Below are 19269 nucleotides of genomic sequence, written 5' to 3'. Positions count from 1 at the left end.
GATTAAAATTAATTTTATTCTTGGATGTTGAACTCATGAAACAAATGAAATAGGAGCAGAAATAAGCCAATCAGCCCCCTTGAGTCTGCTCCATCAATCAATAAAATCATTGCTGTTGAGAATTCTTTATGCCCAGAACTCTGATAAAAAGGAAATCAAATGTTAATAAGAATCTAATATTTGATGACTCAATTTCCACTACCTTCTGAGGCAGTGAGTTCTAAAGCCACAATTCTTGGGGGAGAAATAAAATTCTCCTAATCTCAGTTTTTAAAAAAGTGACCCCTAATTTTTAAAGTGTCTCCTGGTGCTGGGCTTGCCTTCCGGAGGAAACATTCTTTCCACATCCACCTCAGAAAGACAATTCAAGAACTAGTACACTTCAATCCCATCATCTCATTACAATCTAGTTTTTCTATTCTCCAGTTAAATGAGCCCAAGTCTGTCCAATCGATCCTGTTCTAAGCATAAATCTTGTAAACTTCTCTGAGCCATGAATTTCCAACGTTCCTCAAATACCAATACCAAATTTACGCGCAGTATTTGGAGATATGATCTCACCAATACACTGTTTCTGACGGGTAACATCCTTCTGTTACCTTATTTTTTGTTTTCAGTTCTTGTAGTGCTTTACAAACCGAAGAAGTGGTTCAGCACATCTTCTTTAGTCCTAGATGAAGCATGTCATTGTATGATTGTTTCATTGTTTGACAGTTTCTCCATCGTCAAAACATTTAAACAATAGACATTGTGTTCTTTTGGGACAGGCACATTTGGTGCTGCAAAGGTCACATTACACATCCATAAATGAGGCTCAGTGAACTTCATAGATTCGTATCATTCCCTACAGTGTGGAAACGGGCCATTTGGCCCAACAAGTCCACAATGACCCTCGGAGCATCCCACCCAGACCCATCCCCCTTTAACCCACCTAATCTACACATCACTGAACACTACGGGCAATTTAGCATGGCCAATCCACCTAATCTGCACATCTTTGGACTGTGGGAGGAAACCCACGCAGACACTGGGAGAATATGTGCAAACTGAGGAAACATCTGCTTTAAGGGCTTCTAAAATGCATCCCTGCTGTCAATGATGTTGGTGATAGCAGTGACAACTGTAGCATGTGTTTGTGGTTGAACACTGCAGATAAGTCAATTTCTTCATCAGAACTGAAGAAATAAAGTGAAGAGACGCTGGACTCTAAATGTAACTCTGCTTGCTTCCCACAGATGCTGCCAGATCTGTTGAGTTTTTTTTCCAGAAATCTTTTGTTTCTTCACAAACTGGTGAAATGGTCTTCCTCCCAATGTGTATAACGAAGAGGACCTCCATCTCCCTCTTGACTCATAGATACATCATAGACACGTACATCCATGCAGTAAGATATTTTTAAAAATAGGAATAAAACCTGGAAGGGGGAATGTGGGGAAAAAGCTTTAGTGGCTTTAAGTTGCCGATGTATTGAATTTCCATATAGCCAGGTGTTCAGTCATGTGGAGTAAATGTGGATTTTCAAGCAAAATCAGTTGTATGCATACATACACACTGTTTATTAAGTTATGAATTTATTGTTTGAATGTAAACCCAACAACAGATTAGTAATGCCCTTGAATATTGTGGAGGAGCCTCAACTAGAGCTGCATGCTCGACCCACGTCAAAAGGTAACTTTTCCAATGGATCAGTGAATTGGTACCAGTGTAGAAGTGGGAACTGATTAAACAAACCTTAGCCATGTTATTGGCATGTTTCCCACTCTCCACGACTGATGGATAGTTGCGCCAGTAATTACACTGAATTTGTGGCTCAGAGCAGTTGGCCCACTCGACTCACTTAGCAGGCTTTCTGAAGAGTAGTGAAGATGATTGGGCTTGAAGACATCCAGAAATATTGTCCATCATGCAATGCCATGGGTGGGGGGGGAGCAGTTGTGGATGAATGCTTTTACTTTTACAGATTTCTGTAAACAAAACATTAGGAATATACCATACTTGGCATGATAGATGCTCATAAAATGTATCGATTTCAAACCTTCAGAATATTGAATTCCTATTAGTTATTTGTTAGGGACTTTAATTTATGTATTAAAATCTAAAAAAGGATTCCTTTTTTTAAAATTTAGAAGTGTTAACTGAAACTGATAAATGGGGCATGATGAATCAAGAAGAACATCTAATTTAACAAGTGACAATCTATAATGTATTACAATCGTTATTAAACACCCCTGTCTGTGCAGGCTCATCACCATCATTTATCAATGACCATTCTCTGTCCAAAAGCTATTATTATGTTCCAACAGCTTTATTATTTTCCAATTGCATTGTCTGACTTCACACGACGACGATCGGTGATCTGTCCACATTGATAGATTTTCATTGTCACCTCTAAAGTATGATTTTAAAAAAATGAAATTAATGAAAATTGTTTTCTTTGTTCCACTCTCCTCCTAAGAGCGTGCATTTATATGTGTATACATATTATGTGTTGTCCAGCTTCCTTAAGTTGTACGTTACTATGTCGAATTTAAAGGAGGCCATTGCTGGCTGGTTATGGTTAATTTGTGCGTTTTCGCTTCCAGATCATGTGCATACATGTATAGTGTAAAGATTTGACAATATGAAGATTATTATGCCTAGAAATCCCATTCACGCCTGAGCTGTAAAAGGCGTCAAGACGTTAAAGAGAGAACTCTGGCAGCAATGTCTCCGATTCCTCAAAAACCCAATCTCACATTCTTCGTTTTTATTTTGTCGCCTTCCTGCTGCCACCTCCACATACAATTCTCTGGGTGTCGCTAGCTTTCCAGTGCTTCGTCCATGTGGCTGTTTTACTCTGCGCTGTTGGGCAGAGGTGAGGGGTGTCACAGGCATGTCTTGTCTCTGCCTGACCTTCACATAAGTATGTCCTCAGCTGGAGTTGCTGGCTATTGATCTTCAAGGGAAAGGGAGATAACTTTTCTCCCCCCCACTGGCATCAATCCAGCAGCCATGAGAACAAAGCGCGGTGACAAAGTCCTCCATTCTCCAATAGGGCTAATTGGAATGAAAATAATTAGTTAACCTCCATTTCATTGAATATGCAGGAACACCACTTTTTCTGATGTTTACCTTCTAATAGCGTGCACTCTAAGCACAGTCTGTCAAATTGGTTTGTGCCTTTTTTATAAGTTAATTCAACTATAATTTAAGTCATTGCAGTGCACTGTCCTTTTTTTACACTTGTTGCTTTTTTTGTGGAATATTGAGAACATATATTCTCGTGAGAATTGTATAAAATCGGCACTAATGCACATTTTTGATAAAAGGTCATCAAACTGCATGTCCTTATTTATCATTTTTCAAGCAGGAAGGATGGGAAATTTGGCCTCTGACTTTGTTTGGCATGTCAGTTAATTTTTAGTTTTGTGTTCTGCCAGAGGCATAATATGAGTTGGCTATTTGTACGTTCATTGATCATTGTTTTCTTATGTTCACGTACCTACATAAAATTGCAGCAGCTATCTGTCTGCCCACTGGGTTATGGTTTGCTCATTCTGAAGTTGATTACAATTCTCCGTGATGATTGCTGTCTCATTTACTCTCTCTCTCTCTCTCTCTCTCTCTCTCTCTCGTGCTCTCTCGCGCGCGTGCTCTCTCTCTCGCGTTCAGTCTGTCTGTCTTGTGTTTATATATATGTATTTTCTGGGATATACCATTTATAGTCTGAGCCCCATCTATCCAAACTTTATAATAAAAACTGATTAATTAAGAATCATAGTCATACAGCATGGACACAAACCCTTCCTTCCACCCAGTCCATGTTGAACATAATCCCAAATTAAACTAATCCCACCTGCCTGCTCCTGGCCCTTATCTCTCTCATCTCTCTTTCCTATTCATATATCCATCCAAATGTCTTTTACATGTTGTAATTGTAACCGCATCCACCACTTTTCATCAAGAAGTTCATTCCACATGCAAACCCCGCTCCATGTAACAAAAAGTTGTCTCATTTCTTTTTTAAATCTCTGTCCTCTCACTGTTTAAAATGTACCCCCTAGTCTTGAAATTTGTTATGCAGTGTGATGTGAAATGTCCACTGAGACTATAAAAGGAGTATGTCTTTGGCACAAATGTAATTCCCACATCTGTCCAAGGTCTATAAGTAGGAGAAATAAACCAAGGAAGGTGGCTTGGGGGCAATGCAGATTGAGTCTACACCCAAAACTATCTTGTATAAGATGTAGCTGAAGAGACTAGTCCAAAGCAGCAGATAAACTTCTTTATAAAATGCACAAAGTTAATCCACTACACCCTTGTATGTCCTCAGTCCCCGCATACATGCCTACAGCAAGTCTAATAAATAACATCTGGTGTTTTAAAATATTTAAGATAGCTGTCTTGAAATTTGCAGTAAAGCTGTTAATAAATTATTGTGGCTAAAGTCTAAATTCATGACAAAATAGAGTGGAATTTAGATCTTGACTATTTTGAGGATACCAGCTGTACTACAGTTCACTAAAGGGTCAAAACTCGTTTCATATACACTGCTGCACCGCTAATGTGGCTATTTAATGTGGATTTATTCAAACATATGAAATCTCTTAAATAACTGTCTGTTGCATGGCTCTGGCAATTTTCTGGATGTCTGGAAATATACAAAGCATCTCTCCGAAAAGCATGCTGATCACACCCATTTGCTGGATTATACAGATGTTTTTTTGCCATTTTCAATTCCATTTTGTTCTGCTCTGATGGCCTTCAGACACTACAATAAGAGTTTAAACGGTGCTCCTTGGTAAGAGTTCTATCTCAGCAACAGTAAACATCCTTTTCTCAATAGGAATCTATACTATCTCAAACTACAAAATGTGCTTAAAACAGATTGTAGGACTATCTGCATCTGTCCAACAGCTCTGATCTTTCTCAAGCGGGCTTCTGGTTCCTGATCGTTCCTTGACATTCCAAGTTTGCTGTGATATGAGCAGCAATATGCTTCAAAATACGTTTGTTGCAACAGAAGTGCTTTGAGATATCAAAGAGGAGGGAAAGGATGTTAACAGTGTGGTGTTCAGTGTGAATATGTGCCTTTGTTCTCTCCCAATCACCATATTACATTGTAGGAGCTGCGTCAGAGCTGGATTAGATTTAGGATGCTGCTTATATTCAAAAGACCTGTTACAGCTCACTCTTAGGCTTTGTGCGTGATAGGTTGGAAAATTCCCTCTTCACCAGGAGCGGTGCATCCCAGTAGGAAGTCCGTAGTTTTGGAATAGTAATACCACTCATAATCCGGCGGCCCGGGATAAAGCTCTGGGGACAAAAGTTCAAACCTCACCATGGCAGCTGTTGGATTTTAAATTCAGTTAATAAATATGAAATATAAAGCTGGTAGCAGTAATGGTGACCATGAGAGCATTGATCTCACCAAAAACAAGTTCTGGCACACTAATATCTTTTTTAGGGAAGGAAATTTGCCATCCTTTATCTGGCCTGACCTACATGTGACTCCACACTCATGGCAATGTGGCTGACTCTTAACAGCCCTCTGCCAATGGCCTGGCAAGTCACTCAGTTCAAGGGTCGTTGGGGCAACAGATGCTGCTCTTGCCAATAATGCCCAAATCCTGTGATAGAATACGAGGGGTAGGCGAGAAACGGTTTTGGTAGAGATCAGCTGATTGGAGAAGACTGATCTGGAAGTATGCCACAAGCCCGTATGCCTTCTATTTTGGCAAGTTTCATTCTATTGCATGTCTCAACTGCAGTACAAATGTCGCAGCAGAGTGAGTGAGCCCTATATACACTTCACAAGAAACCTCTGACACAAGGACGGTTAATTGTTCACCAGAAATCCGGTAAAAACTCTGTTTGTAGACTTGTGCATTTTAAGGCTTTTAAAGGAGGACATTTTAGAGAACCTTGTTTATATACTTAGTACAGTAATATGACCATTTAGGACACTTCTTGACAGTTAACCAATCAGAACTTCAAGGGCTAATCAATAAAGAACTTTATCCTGACCCAACAGTTTATTTTAAACAAAGGTAATCATGAGCCTAGGGCATCAATCTGCAACGTAATGGGTATGCGATGAATCAAGTAGGCTTCAATAAAAAATTCATCTGGAAGGTGGTAGGACAGAGAGGGGACCCTGGTGCTGAATAATAAAGCCTTTAGCAGCTTTGTAGTAAAGGTGCTGTTTACTGAGATTGGTGAGTGTGTGGAATTGGATTTAATTGTCAATCCAGACACTTGAAGCACTTGTCACATCATTTGTAATGCTGACTGGATACAGTCATTGACAATGTAACAGTGTTTGGCTTCCAATTTGGATTTAAACCACAGCAAGAGCTGGAGAAGTGTGGAAACTATCTCATTGTCAAGCCAAACACAAACGAATAAATATTGCACATGAACTAACTGCTGTTTAGTAATTAGCAGCAGATTGATGTTCAGTAAACCTTCAAGTGATTGCAATAAAGGTGTAGTGATGGGGATTTAGAAACTATTATCGCACGAATCAATCCAAGTATCATGCTGCCTTTCACTTAAACAAACTAGAAATCATATGCAATCAAACATATTCTCTGCATGTGCGTAACTCCTGTTTAGAAAGTGGTGATATTTTAAAAGAAAATTTATATTCTTTTTAAAGGGGAATTGGTCTTTATGGAAGAGAGAGGCTAGGGGAAAATTTGAGTGGGCATTATTGGACTGGTGTCTGGAAGAGCCACATTATAGCCGTACTTGTCTCCTGTGCTGAGCTACTCCTACAAAGGCAGTTGGGGCATGTTCTGATGCAGGCAACCGTTGATTCCCAATGAACAAATTATCAATAAAAACTGGAAGAACCGCGGATGATGTCAACCAGAAAAAAAATCGGAAATTGCTGGAAAAGCTCAAAGGGTTTGGCAGCATCTCGGCAACCTCAAGCTCTGAGAAAGAGTGACTGGACCTGAAACGTTAACTCTGATTTCTCTCCACTGATACTGCCAGACCTGCTGAGGTTTTCCAGCAATTGCAGTTCTAGCTGTGGACAAATTATAAGTATACGGTAGCTTTAAAATGACGCAACACAGGGTGCTTCATAGGAACATTATAAAGCAAAACATGACACTGACCTCCATTTAACTATTAGGTCAGATGACCAAAAGACCTAATCCATTGTGTTTTCTTGACCCTTCTTCAGGACATTAATTCTTAACAGACATTGCAAGATCTGCTGAGTTCCTCCAGCATTTTCTGTTTTTGATGCAGTATGGGGTGTTCGCTGTTGGACTAGTACCTGAAATCAGTCATAAGATAGTACATTGGATGGATCTTCCTATATGATAAACTGCATCCAATTTACTCCTTGCTTAGTGTGCTGTACTTTAAATTGCACCTTGTACTTGAACCTTTCTGCGCTTCTGATTTTTTTTTTTTCTCCCCTTTCCTATTGCTGAAGGCACAGATCCACAGCCGGTGTGTGATTCCATAGTTCGAGGGGCCCCCTGCCACCGTTGCTGTGCCGAGTGATTAGTGCTGAGTGAACTGAAAAGGCCTAGAGACCGTTCTGGTGTGTTAGACAGAGTGTATGGGAGGGGTGGGTTAATTTTAGAGCAGGCCTGAGTTAATCAATTGTTGGTATTCTGTCACTATAATTAACTACTTTCACAAAATGAAGCCGCTTGGGATAACGGAAGGAGGTCATTGCTTACTGACAGCTGAAACAATAGTTTTCTTTTCCTCCCCATCTCGGTGGAGCCCCATCTGCACTGGGGACACAGGCTCTGTTAATGAGCAAGTTGCTGAATTTGCCAACGCTACATCAAGTGTACATCAGCAAAGAGACTTGTGTAAACCTTTTTCTGCGATTTGGGAAATCAAATGTCAATATATTGTTTTTATCCTGTTCGTTGTCTGAAAGCACAGAATGCCTACAATTCCTAATGCTGTTAATGTGGCTGCGGTCCGTTTGTACCAGCGTTTTGCAATGAAACCTGGAGCCTTGTAGTGGCCCACTGTTATGTATGACTGACCAGTTCCAGCGGTCCCCAGTTGCCTGAGCCATGATGACTAAGAGTTCACTGGTTCGGCCCTCCCTCTTAAGTCAGTAGTTTCATTGTCCACTGTGGCTGGGTTCACTATCTCTGTCAATCTGTGAGTCTGAAGATTGTGTGAGCTGCAGTCCCTCTTCAGATGAGCAGATTCACTACACTTTTTTTTTGCTTGGTCCACTTTAACTGGCCTCATTGGTCCTCTTTGGGTGTGAAAGATCCAAAGACACCATTCAAAACAGAATGAATGGACCTGAGGGGCAACTTTTACACTGGTCTACTGTCTCTGTGGAGTTTGCACATTCTCCCGGTGTCTGCATGGGTTTCCTCTGGGTGCCCTGGTTCCCTCCCACAGTCCAAAGATGTGCAGGTTAGGTGGATTGGCCGTGCTAAATTGCCCTATAGTGCCCAGGGGTGTATGGATTAGGGGAATGGGTCTGGGTGGGATTCTGAGTGTGAACTTGTTGGGCTGAAGGGCCTGTTTTCACACTGTAGGGTTTCTATGAAGCCTATAAAACAGTAATTCGTGTATGGAATGAGCTGCCAGGAGATGTGGTAGATGCAGTTTCAATTACAACGTCTAAAAGACTTTTGGATAGGTACATGAATATGAAAGGTTTAGAGAGAAATGGGCCAAATGCAGGTAGATGGGACAAGTCTGGTTTGGAAAACTTGGTCGGGATGGACAAGTTGGACTGAAGGGTTTGTTTCTGTGCTGAATGACTGGATCAGACAGTGCCTTCGAGAACATTTTAAAGTTCAAACAACACTCTGCTCAATGTATCTCATTGCTGTAGGTTTGCCTCCTTTCTCCACATTGCACCATTTCAGTGAAGTACAGTGAACTCCCTGTTATCTGGTATGAATGGGGATTGGGGTTGCCAGTTACATGAGAAATACTTTATGAATGTTGTAGATCATTGAACCAATATTGAATTCCAACATAAGCGTGCTGTAATTTTTAACCCTTTCCCAGTCTTTCAAGTTTCCATTTTCTGTTTGAAAGCCAGCATGTTTTTGCTTGAGACCTTACGTTGGAGTCTCCTTGGCAATGTAGTGGATTGATGGGTGAAATATTTTGGACATAAAGTGGTCATAAACTCAAATTGCTGCTACTGTAATAGTGCCTGTGTGAGGGAGTGCAACGGACAGCACTGGTGGTGGCTGGGAGAATTAGCACACAGTGGGTGAACAGATATGCATCTGAAGTGTGCATGGCAAGTTCACATAGATACTTTTGAAGAAACCTCGATGAAAATGGTCACTTTTATAGAAAACTTTTGCTTGTTGCATGTGGATTCTGGCTACTTGTGCACCAGATAGCTGGACGTTTACTGTACTTGGACTACAGAAAGCTTTAGATCATCCTGGGGTTTTGCAAGATGCTGTCTACCCTTTCCAGTCTCTTGAGCTCTACCTCCCAGGATCCTCAGACCTGTTATTGATTGTAGATCCTTTATGGGGCTTGCATAACTGAGAGCATGGGGAGGAGGAGTTTGGAGTTGGCTGAGTTTTGAATTACCTGCCCAACAGTGATGCAGAAATGGAGCATGTGTCAGAAAGTGAGCGGCCGTAACTGATATCACTGCTAATGTTTCAGTCATTTGCAACCTCTTCACTGTTAAATACAGAGTAATGTTACCAGTTGCTACAGTCAGCTTCCCTTCACCAAGAGTCCATGCGTAGGTCAAAGAAACACGCTGTTATCACGCACTTGAGAATTCACAAGCACCTAAAGTTTGAAATTGTGAGAGACTGATCTCACATTGTAGCCAAGTCCAGGACCTTGTATTTTGCATCTGCTCTGGGGGCTTCCTAAAATGTCAAATAAAACGATGGGCAGCATGTTTCTGACTGTGCTTCCCTCTGACTATTTTTAGCAAGGTATTTTTGAGTCTCACCACCCTCTTTCTGTTTTGTTCTTGAATTTAATTGCCAGATGGTTTCAATCTGCAGTGATCTCCTGCCATGCTCTGGGCGCCTCCTTGTTTTTTTTCTGCTCTCCCCATTTCATTTAGTTTCTTTCCCCTTCAGTTCCACCTCATCCTAATCTGGGATAGGATTCCATGAAGTGTCCGCTCCTGTGTCCTCTACTGACTATTACATGTGAGGAAAAACGATGGCAGTCAGCCTGACATTTTACAGAATCGCAGTAAATCATCCTAAATCATAGAATCAGCTACGCCATTTGGAGGAATCCATTTGGCCCGTTGTGACTGCTTGCCCTCTGAAGGAGTAGTTGACCCAGTGCAACCACCTGCCTTTACCCAAAAGTCTTTGCACATAAAGAGGCAATTCTTCCTTGGAATGTCGGTTGACTTTGCTTCCGCCCCCCTGCCCTGGTAACCCCATCCAGTTCTTAACCACTCAATGTGTGAAGAAGCCTTTTCCTCATGTCACACCACTACTTCTCTTGGCAATCACCTTTAAATCCGTGCTGTTTTTGTTCTTGATGTTCCACTATTGGGAATAATTTATCTCTGTCAACTGTGTGCTGAATCCCTCCAGGGTTTGGACACCTGTTCTCAACTCTCCTGTCAACCTTCCTTCTCTTCGAACAAAACAACCTCAACTTTTCCAGCCTATCTACATCACTGAAGTTCTTCATCCCTGGAACCATTCTTGTGAATCTTTTCTGTGCTCTCTGTAATGCTTCCCTTGAAGCATCCCACCCAGACCGATTTCCCCCTATAATCCACCTAAGCTACACATCCCTGAATGCTTTGGGCAGTTTATCATGGCCAAGCCACCTAACCTGCTCATCTTTGGTCTGTGGGAGGAAACCAGAGCACCTGGAGGAAACCTACGCAGACATGGGAAGAATGTGCAAACTCCATACGGACAGTCGCCCGAAGATGGTCTGGGTCCCTGGTGCTGTGAGGCAGCAGTGCTAACCACTGAGCTACCATACCTTCTCTGAATGCTTCCTAAGGTGTGGTGCCCAGAACAGGACATAGTACTCTAGTTGGGGTTGAACTAGCGTTCTGTGCAATTTCATGTAACTTCCTTGCTTTTATACTGTATGCTTCTATTAATAAGGTCGAGTATACTGTATGCTTTATTAACTACTCATTTAATCTTAATTGGCAATTTGACCACAGGGGCTTCACAGCTAAGCCTGACCCTCCCTGCCTGCTATTTTCATATTGGTATCAACTGATCTTTACTGAGCAGACCATGGACAAAATGATGAAGGGCGAGTGGACCTGAAATGTTAACCTGATTTCCTTCTACAAACGTTTCCAGACCTGCTGAGCTTTTCCAGTAATTTCATTTTTGTTTCTGATTTCCAGCATTTGCAGTTCTGTTTTGTTTTTGGGTGGTGCGTATGGTGATGTTGCCTGTTAGGAGTTTCCATTATTTCTCCCAAATGTATCTGATCCATTCCAGTCTCCAGTTGGTGCCAATAGCACAGTGTCTCAATAAGCCACGACCTTTTGGGGGTAAAGGAAAGAGACAAATTGCAATTTTTCTCTGTCCAAGCTAGCTATGTTTGCTGCATAGTTGACAGAGGAGGCATGTGAAGCTGCTGGAGCATTCAGCTGCATGGAAGATTTACTGTTTCTCATCGGCCCAGTTACACACAACTGCTGTTTCGACAGTTGTTTTAAAAAGAAAGCTGGCTCTGTATATGAAACGAATGCTGATCAGGCTGAAGAAGTAAAACTAATGATTCTTTTAATCCTCATTCACTGAGAGAGAGCAAACAAAGCTTTAAATTTAAACATGGAAGTACTTAACTCTGTCAGCTCTGCTGACATCGCAGGAGTTTGTTGGGTAAAGGAACAACTGTATTTGGAGAACAGATGACTGAGACTAACCTGTATTTCTGTTAAAAATTTTTAAATGTTGAATTACCAAAATTGTATCTAGCTATTATCTACCCATTTTGTTCATTTTGATGTGGGTGTTGAATGCCATTTGAAAGCATTTGTTGCCTATCTCTATTTACCTTTGAACCAATTGGCATATCTAGATCATTTTGAGAGGACAGTTAAGAGTCAGCTACATTACTACAGAGCTGAGGTTGTGGTAGGCCAGACCATGTAAGATGGCAGATTCCCTTCCAGTTAGGGTTTTAACAACAATTGATAGTCCTGGTAATGGTGACCACAAAACTAGCTTTCAATTTCGGATTTTTAAGAAAATATTTAATTTAAATTTCACCAGCTGCGATGGTGGGAATTGAACCCCTGTCACCAGAAGTTTCTTTTGGCCCTCTGGATCACTAGTCCAGAGTCAAAATTATTATATCACCATTGTCCTCAACTGGAAATGGCCAGTTAAGGTTGTACTTGTAAAAGTGATGCTGTTCAGCAAAAATGTAGAATTTTGAGACAGTAACCGAGAACCCTTAGCTTGCAACTGTGCCCACTTTTTGCAGGATTGAAACTATTCCTTGTGCATTCTGAACTCTGCAATTGCTGCACTTCGCGTTCTATTATTAATAATAACACTGTAGTGGAAAGTAGAAGGAGCTAACTTTACTTTGCATTGTTGACATCTTGCTGGTTTGGGCCTCCAGTGTGCTGTTGGAACTTCAGAAAAGATGGGAGCCTGCATCTGTAGAAAGTCTGGATGGTTTAGTGTACCTTTTTTTGGAGGTTTTATCACCAATGATAGCCCCACCCTGTCCTCTTCATCTCACAAACATAAGAACGTAAGAAACGGAAACCGGAATGGGCCATTTGACCCCTAAAGCTGTCCTATAAGATCGTGGGTGAACTGCATCAGGCCTTACCTTCACTCTTTTGTCAGCTGCTCCTCTCCCTCAACCCTTTGATGCAAAAATTAGTTCACCACCTCTTTCAATAATTAATCTCAGCGATCTTGCCTCCACATCTCCTGGAGCGGAGAATTCCTTTGCACTCATGAAATTCCTTTGCATCTCAGTTTTGAATGGATGCTCCCTTATTCTGCAAGTATTCTGAAGCAAATGGAGCAGAGCTGTGTTGGGAAGGACCTGCCCCATTTACTAGGCATGCCTCTGATTTTTCCTGCTGATCACTTTTTTTTTCAATTCCTGGAGGGTTGGCAACCAAAGAAGAAAATCTGAGTTTGTTTCTTCGTCTGGACAAAGACTGTATGCCCTGCAACTCTACCTTTTCACGCCGTGCCAGTTTGCAGGGCTTCAATGTGAAGATAAAAACTGAATTTGATTTCTCTTTAGAAAAGGATTTCTTGCTAAAGACCGTTTTAAAAGATAGGAATTTCCATTATCTACCCCCCACTCCCCCACCCTCACTGTTGGGCAGCAGGATTTTGATTTGGGTTTGTGGATATCAATCAAATATGTGTAATTCATTGGATAATTAAGGTGATGTGTGAATGCATTATGTTAATACTGGAGAACCTGCCTCTGTATGCCTCATGTGGTGTTGATGGTAGTTGCCAAAGAAGTGCAAGAAGGGACTGCAGAGCTAGCCTGACTACATATTATTAGTATCAGAGATAATGGGGACTGCAGATGCTGGAGATTCCAAGATAATAAAATGTGAGGCTGGATGAACACAGCAGGCCAAGCAGCATCTCAGGAGCACAAAAGCTGACGTTCCGGGCCTAGACCCTTCATCAGAGAGGGTCTGATGAAGGGTCTAGGCCCGAAACGTCAGCTTTTGTGCTCCTGAGATGCTGCTTGGCCTGCTGTGTTCATCCAGCCTCACATTTTATTACATATTATTAGTATTGTACTCTGCTTGTGCATTTACCGTTGCTTCTCTTTTGTTTCAGCGAGGGTGTGTTCAAGTGTCCTGAAGACCAACTTCCACTCGACTACGCAAAGGTAAATGAACATCACAAGTGACCCTTGCCTCACAGCAGCTTTTACTTTCACTTTTCATTCGCTAATTAGACAGTCTGAATTACTAAGTGTAATTTTGCTGTAATTCATCTGCCTGTTCAGCACACCTGTGGTCTGAGGGCTCTTGTATTTGTGTTACCTTGGGGGGGTCCTGCTGCCTTTTGTCATTTTATTCTCCACAGCACTCAGCCGCAGCTCTGGTAATTGTTGTAATGAGCATGCCTTCAGGCTCGTCATCATCTTTACCCTTTATTGTGAGACTCACAAAAGACCTTTTCTTTGATGGTTGTCTTCCTGGTTGGCTATTGTGCTTTGTTGAATGAATAAAGCTGTTGCAGTTCTTCTGACTGCTTTCACCACTCCATTTTTCTCTGGCCCAAGGAACTGCTCTTTCCATATATTTCTGGGTTGCTATTTAGAATCACTGTAAAATGCCTCAAGTCCTAAACAATGCATAGACGTGATTCCAATGAGGAATATAATGTGAGGCTGGATGAACACAGCAGGCCAAGCAGCATCTCAGGAGCACAAAAGCACAAAAGATGCTGCTTGGCCTGCTGTGTTCATCCAGCCTCACATTTTATTATCTTGGAATTCTCCAGCATCTGCAGTTCCCATTATCTCCAATGAGGAATAGTTAGTCGTTAGCCAGCAGAGCCAATATTTACTTTCTGCTGATTTTCCTATCTCCTATCGTTGTAGGACAATGAGAGCCATTGTTAACATGCCAACTGTACACAGTTTGAATTGAGCTCCTATTAATTCTGTAGTGTCGCACCATACACAACTGATGTAATTTACCCAGTTCTACAACTTTATAGCTCTGTTTTTAATTCCAATTTGGGCTCTCATTTCTAATTTCTTACATTCTGCCTTGGGCATTGGACCATTGTTTTATTGTGAATGGAGTGGGAGTGAAGAGACGAGTCTGGTATAATGTAAGTAAAGAAGGGATGCTCTGATGCTATAGCTATGGCCCAAGCTCCTCACTCCTCCTCTCAGAAACTGTATATATATAATGAGGTAAACTATACCACAAGTGCATGACCAGTTTGTTAAAATGGTAGCTTTTGCTAAATTTTTTGACTGTGATAATAAATGAACACTGAGGTATTTGACCATAAATTGAGAAAAGCTAAAGAATTTTTTTAATGTGGTTTTTCGGTAATGTAATGTGACATTTCTAGTAGTTCCAAGTTGTCCTGTCACATTCCATTAACTATTGTGCAACAGCCGCATTTGCTCAAGATTTTATGCATTGCTCTCTAAATCCATTGTGCTTGAAAATATTTACAATTGGGTTTTATTGTCACAAGCACAGGGATACAGGAGTACAGTGAGAAGTTTATAATGTTGCCATTCATGGTGCTATCTTAGGTACAGGGAACCTAAGGAAAAGCGTCTTGGGTCAAAAAGTAGAAAAATAAAGAAGTGAGTTAAAGGTTCAACATTACAGTTCTTGTCACTATAAAGTAGTAAGTAAGAAGGAAAATTGAAAGTTCCAAGTAAATCCTCCTTTTAGCCATAGGCCTGCAGTCATGCCACATGGGGCTTTCTCCAAAAGGGCTCAATATTTCTGTTCTTCTCTTGCCCCCCCCCCCCCCCCCCCCACACCCCAACTTCCGTGCGGGGCCCAGGCTCTGCTCTCTCCGCCCCTGCCCCCCCCTTCCCCCACCTTCCACGCTGGGCCCAAGCTCGCTCTCCCTCCCGATTCCGTGGTGGGCTCGATCCCCACCCTGGGCCCAGTCTGTGGATGAGTCCTGCCGTGGTGCCAAGACTTGTTAACGGGGCTTCAAACAATAACTCCTTTGACAATGCTCCATTTGGGGTTTTTTTTGTATATTACATTTAATCTGTTTAAAGTGGACTAAATAGCATCTAACTTTTAGTTAAAGAGCCAGGTTCTCCCTGCAACAATTTCATCTGACTGGAGAAATGGGCATTTGTCTTGGCTGTTGCAAGGGATTGAAGATGCTGTTTATTCTAAACTTGCTTTCACCCAGTGTTATGGTGCCAAAAGGGACTGCGATTGAAATCACTTCTCATTCATTCTGTTAGTAGATTGAAAAATTAGCACAATGAATGTGGTTATTTCTCAATAGGCGCTTGAATGCACTTTGTGATATTGCTTCCCTTTTTCCATCTGAGCTGGCAATGAAATCCCAATGTGGGGCCAAATGCTGGGAAATGCATCCTTTTTTTTGTACTGTTTCTATTAATGTAGATTTTTTCTGTCTTTTTGTTCTCCCTTTACCTCATTATTCTCTCTACATTAGAAGCAGCTTCATTTCCTCAGACAGTTGTTCTAAAGGACGTTTTGTTTAGAAAAAGGTATTTTCAGATTGTAAGCCTCAGATGTTCGATGTTAAAACCTTTACCTCCCCCTCTGCGCTCTCAGCTGTAAATCTGTCCGTTTGTGATCTCTAGCCTTAGTTTTTCTGGAGACTTTGAACAAAGTGAGGAGTTAGGGTTTTAAATGTTTCCTAATGTTTTAACCAGGTAGTCTGTTGTTGGACTCTGTCCATGGATTGTATCTCTACTCCATTCAACTCGCACTTGAGACTTTCAATGAAAGCAAGAGCCAACAATGGAAAATTGAACCGCTTTAGCTGAGGCAAGCTTTCTTTAAACACAGACTCTGAAGCAAATACAAAATACCATAATTGCTAAAACCTGTGATTCAAAACAGAATGTGTTGGAAGCACTCTTTGTGAAAAGAGCAATAACAGAAGTTACTATTGTCAATCAATTTAGATCAGTGCTTTAGATCAAATGTTCTTTCCATTGTAATCATTGTGTGCATCTTGGAATTCTTTAAAATTATTGGTTCGTGTAAGCTGCCTGAAGACTGTAAGGCTGATCTGGTAAAGCTCATCTCCTCCACTTTTTCCTGCATTTTCCCCATGACTTTTGATTCCCTTACTGATTAAAAATCTGCCTATTTCAGCCTTTACCATACTTGGTGACTCAACCTGGACTGCGGTAAAGAATTCCACACATTCACCACGCTCTGACAGAAGAACGTGTTGCACATTTCTGTCTTAAGTGCGAATTTCTGATTTTTGAGATTACATCCCCTGGCTCTAGGCTCCCACAAAAGGAGAAATCCTTTCCGCATTGGCCCTGTTAAAACCCCTTAGAAAATCTTTTTATGTTTGATATAGGTCCCTTCTTTGACGTTGGGGTTAAAAAGGGCATATTAACTTTTTTTATTCCCCCCCCCCCCCCCCCCCAACCATGATTTTGAGGTTGAAAAGGCTACATCTGACTGAGCAAGATGCCAGAGTATTCTTGGTTGGATCTTTGCTCTGTACTGAGACAGGAAGGTGGTGCATTAACTGGCCTTGATTCTGGAATAAGGAGTAGATGTAGAAACAGGAGTTTGCAATTGAGCCCCTTCATCCTGTTCTGTCGTAGAGTCATAGAGCTGTACAACATGGCAATGGACCCTTTGGTCCAACTCATCCATGCTAACCAGATATCCCATATAAATCTAGTTCCATTTGCCAGCATTTGGCTGGTATCCCGTTACACCCTTCCTATTATATACCCATCCAGATGTCTTTCAACATTATAAATCTGCCAGCCCCCACCATTTCCTCTGGCAGCTCATTCCATACGCGCACCACCCTCTCTGTGAAAAAGTTGACCTTTTAAGACCCTTTTAAATCTTTCATTCTTACCTTAAACTTGTGCCGTCTAGTTTTTGACTGCCCCACCCTGGCAAAAATAACTTGTCTATTTACCCTATCCATGCCCCTCATGATTTTATACACTTCTTTAATTTTACCCCTCAGCCTCTGGTGCTCCAGGGAAAATAGCCCCAGCTCAATCCACCTCTCCCTATAGCTCTTACCCTCCAATCCTGGCAAAATCCTTGTGAATCTTTTCTGAACCCTTTCAAGTTTCACAACATCCTTCCTATAGCAGGGAAAGCAGAATTGCCTGCAATATTCCAAAAGTGGCCTAACCAATGTCCTGTACAGCCACAACATGACCTCCCAACTCCTGTACTCAATGCTCTGACCTATAAAGGCAAGCGTACCAAACGCTACCTTCCCTATCCTGTCTACTGGCGACTCTACTTTCAAGGAACTATGAACCCTGCACTCCAAAGTCTCTGTTCAGCATTACTCCCTGGAACCTTACCATTAAGTCTACAGATCGTGTACTGATTTTGCATTTCAAAATACAGCACCTCACATTTATCTAAACTCCATCTGCCACCTTTTGGCTTTTTTGGCCCATCTGATCAAGATCCTGTTGTACTCCTGAAGTAATCTTCTTCGCTGTCCACTAAGGCCCCAATTTTGGTATCATCTGCAAACTTACTAACCATTCCTCATATATTCACATCCAAATCAAAGCAGTGATCCTTGTGGCACGCTGCTGGACACAGGCCCCCAGACTGAATTGTTGAGTCAGATAATCTATCCCAATTCCATTTACCCATTTTGGTTCCATATCCTTTGCTAACATAAAGCACATTTGCAATTTTTAATTGCTGGCGTTGAGTGAAGCTTTTTGAGTGTACAAAGTTCCAGATTTCCATTATTCAGGAACAGAAACCAGTTGATACATGCTCACTTTCTTCCTAGCCCCAAAGGTTGTGTGCCCAATCATCTTCCTATATTCATACTTGGGGTGTGGGCAGCAGTGGGAAGGCCCAGCATTCATTAACTATCCTTAATTGCCCTTAATTGGTCTCATAAACCAGAGTGCAGGCAAGATTAAACCTACCATTGCTGTGGGCATGGAGTCATGAGGTCCAGACCTGTTAAGGATAGAAATTTCCTTCCCTTAAGGACATTGGTGAATAAGATGCGTTTTCACAATAAACCAATAGTTTCACCGTCACGAATACCAAAACTAGTTTTCAAATCCAGATTTATTTATTAAGTCGTTTTTAAATTCCCCAGCTGCCACGGTGGGATTCGAACTTGTGTCTCTGGGGCATTAGCCCAGCTCTGTGGGTTTTTAGTCCAGTGATAACGCCGCCTTCACCCAGTAGTGATTTTCCAAGAACTTACTGTGACAAATCTGTTGCTACGCTCTGCTTCCATTGCTGAGATGAACATGCAATTCACCACAAAGCCCTTTCCCAAGTGTCTACTGCTGTCCAGTGTTATAGTGTTGACAAATTGGCCATTATGGAGGGCAGAAACTGATCGCTAGCTAATATATCCAAGCTAGAAACACGTCTGTCCCATACGTAGCCAAATAGTTTGCCGGCATGCACTGTCCAAGCTTGAGTCCGTGTGTGTTTCAGATTGAAGAGTTTCTGATAGGCTGGAGAACCTGTGGTTGTGTCAGAAACTAAAGGATTTTAAGATAATGGCAGAAGAACCAATGAAGGGGATGGAATTTTTTTTTGTTCTGGGAGTTAGGATCAGGAATGCCATTGCCTGAAAGTGGTTCAGTTAGGATCTGGAATGCCACCGCTAT

At 41.6% G+C, this 19269-nt stretch overlaps 1 protein-coding gene across 5 annotated transcripts in view; it reads left to right on the top strand.

Annotated features, from left to right (window-relative positions):
* LOC125464766 (TNF receptor-associated factor 4-like) overlaps positions 1-19269 on the top strand; it is a 96792-nt gene that overhangs the window by 51438 nt on the left and 26085 nt on the right. For 4 of the 5 annotated variants that reach the window (XM_048557568.2, XM_048557566.2, XM_048557567.2 and 1 more), the window contains one exon: positions 13755-13806. In XM_048557568.2, coding sequence (XP_048413525.1) covers positions 13755-13806 — 52 coding nt within the window. Of the gene's footprint in view, positions 1-1336; positions 1385-13754; positions 13807-19269 lie in introns of those variants that run through there. The other variant, XM_048557571.2, reaches the window with a different exon arrangement.

Source organism: Stegostoma tigrinum, chromosome 27, assembly GCF_030684315.1.
Source record: "Stegostoma tigrinum isolate sSteTig4 chromosome 27, sSteTig4.hap1, whole genome shotgun sequence".
Taxonomy (NCBI): Eukaryota; Metazoa; Chordata; class Chondrichthyes; order Orectolobiformes; family Stegostomatidae; genus Stegostoma; species Stegostoma tigrinum.
The sequence above is the reverse complement of the archived record's forward strand: the minus strand, read 5'-3'. Positions and strand labels throughout refer to the sequence as shown.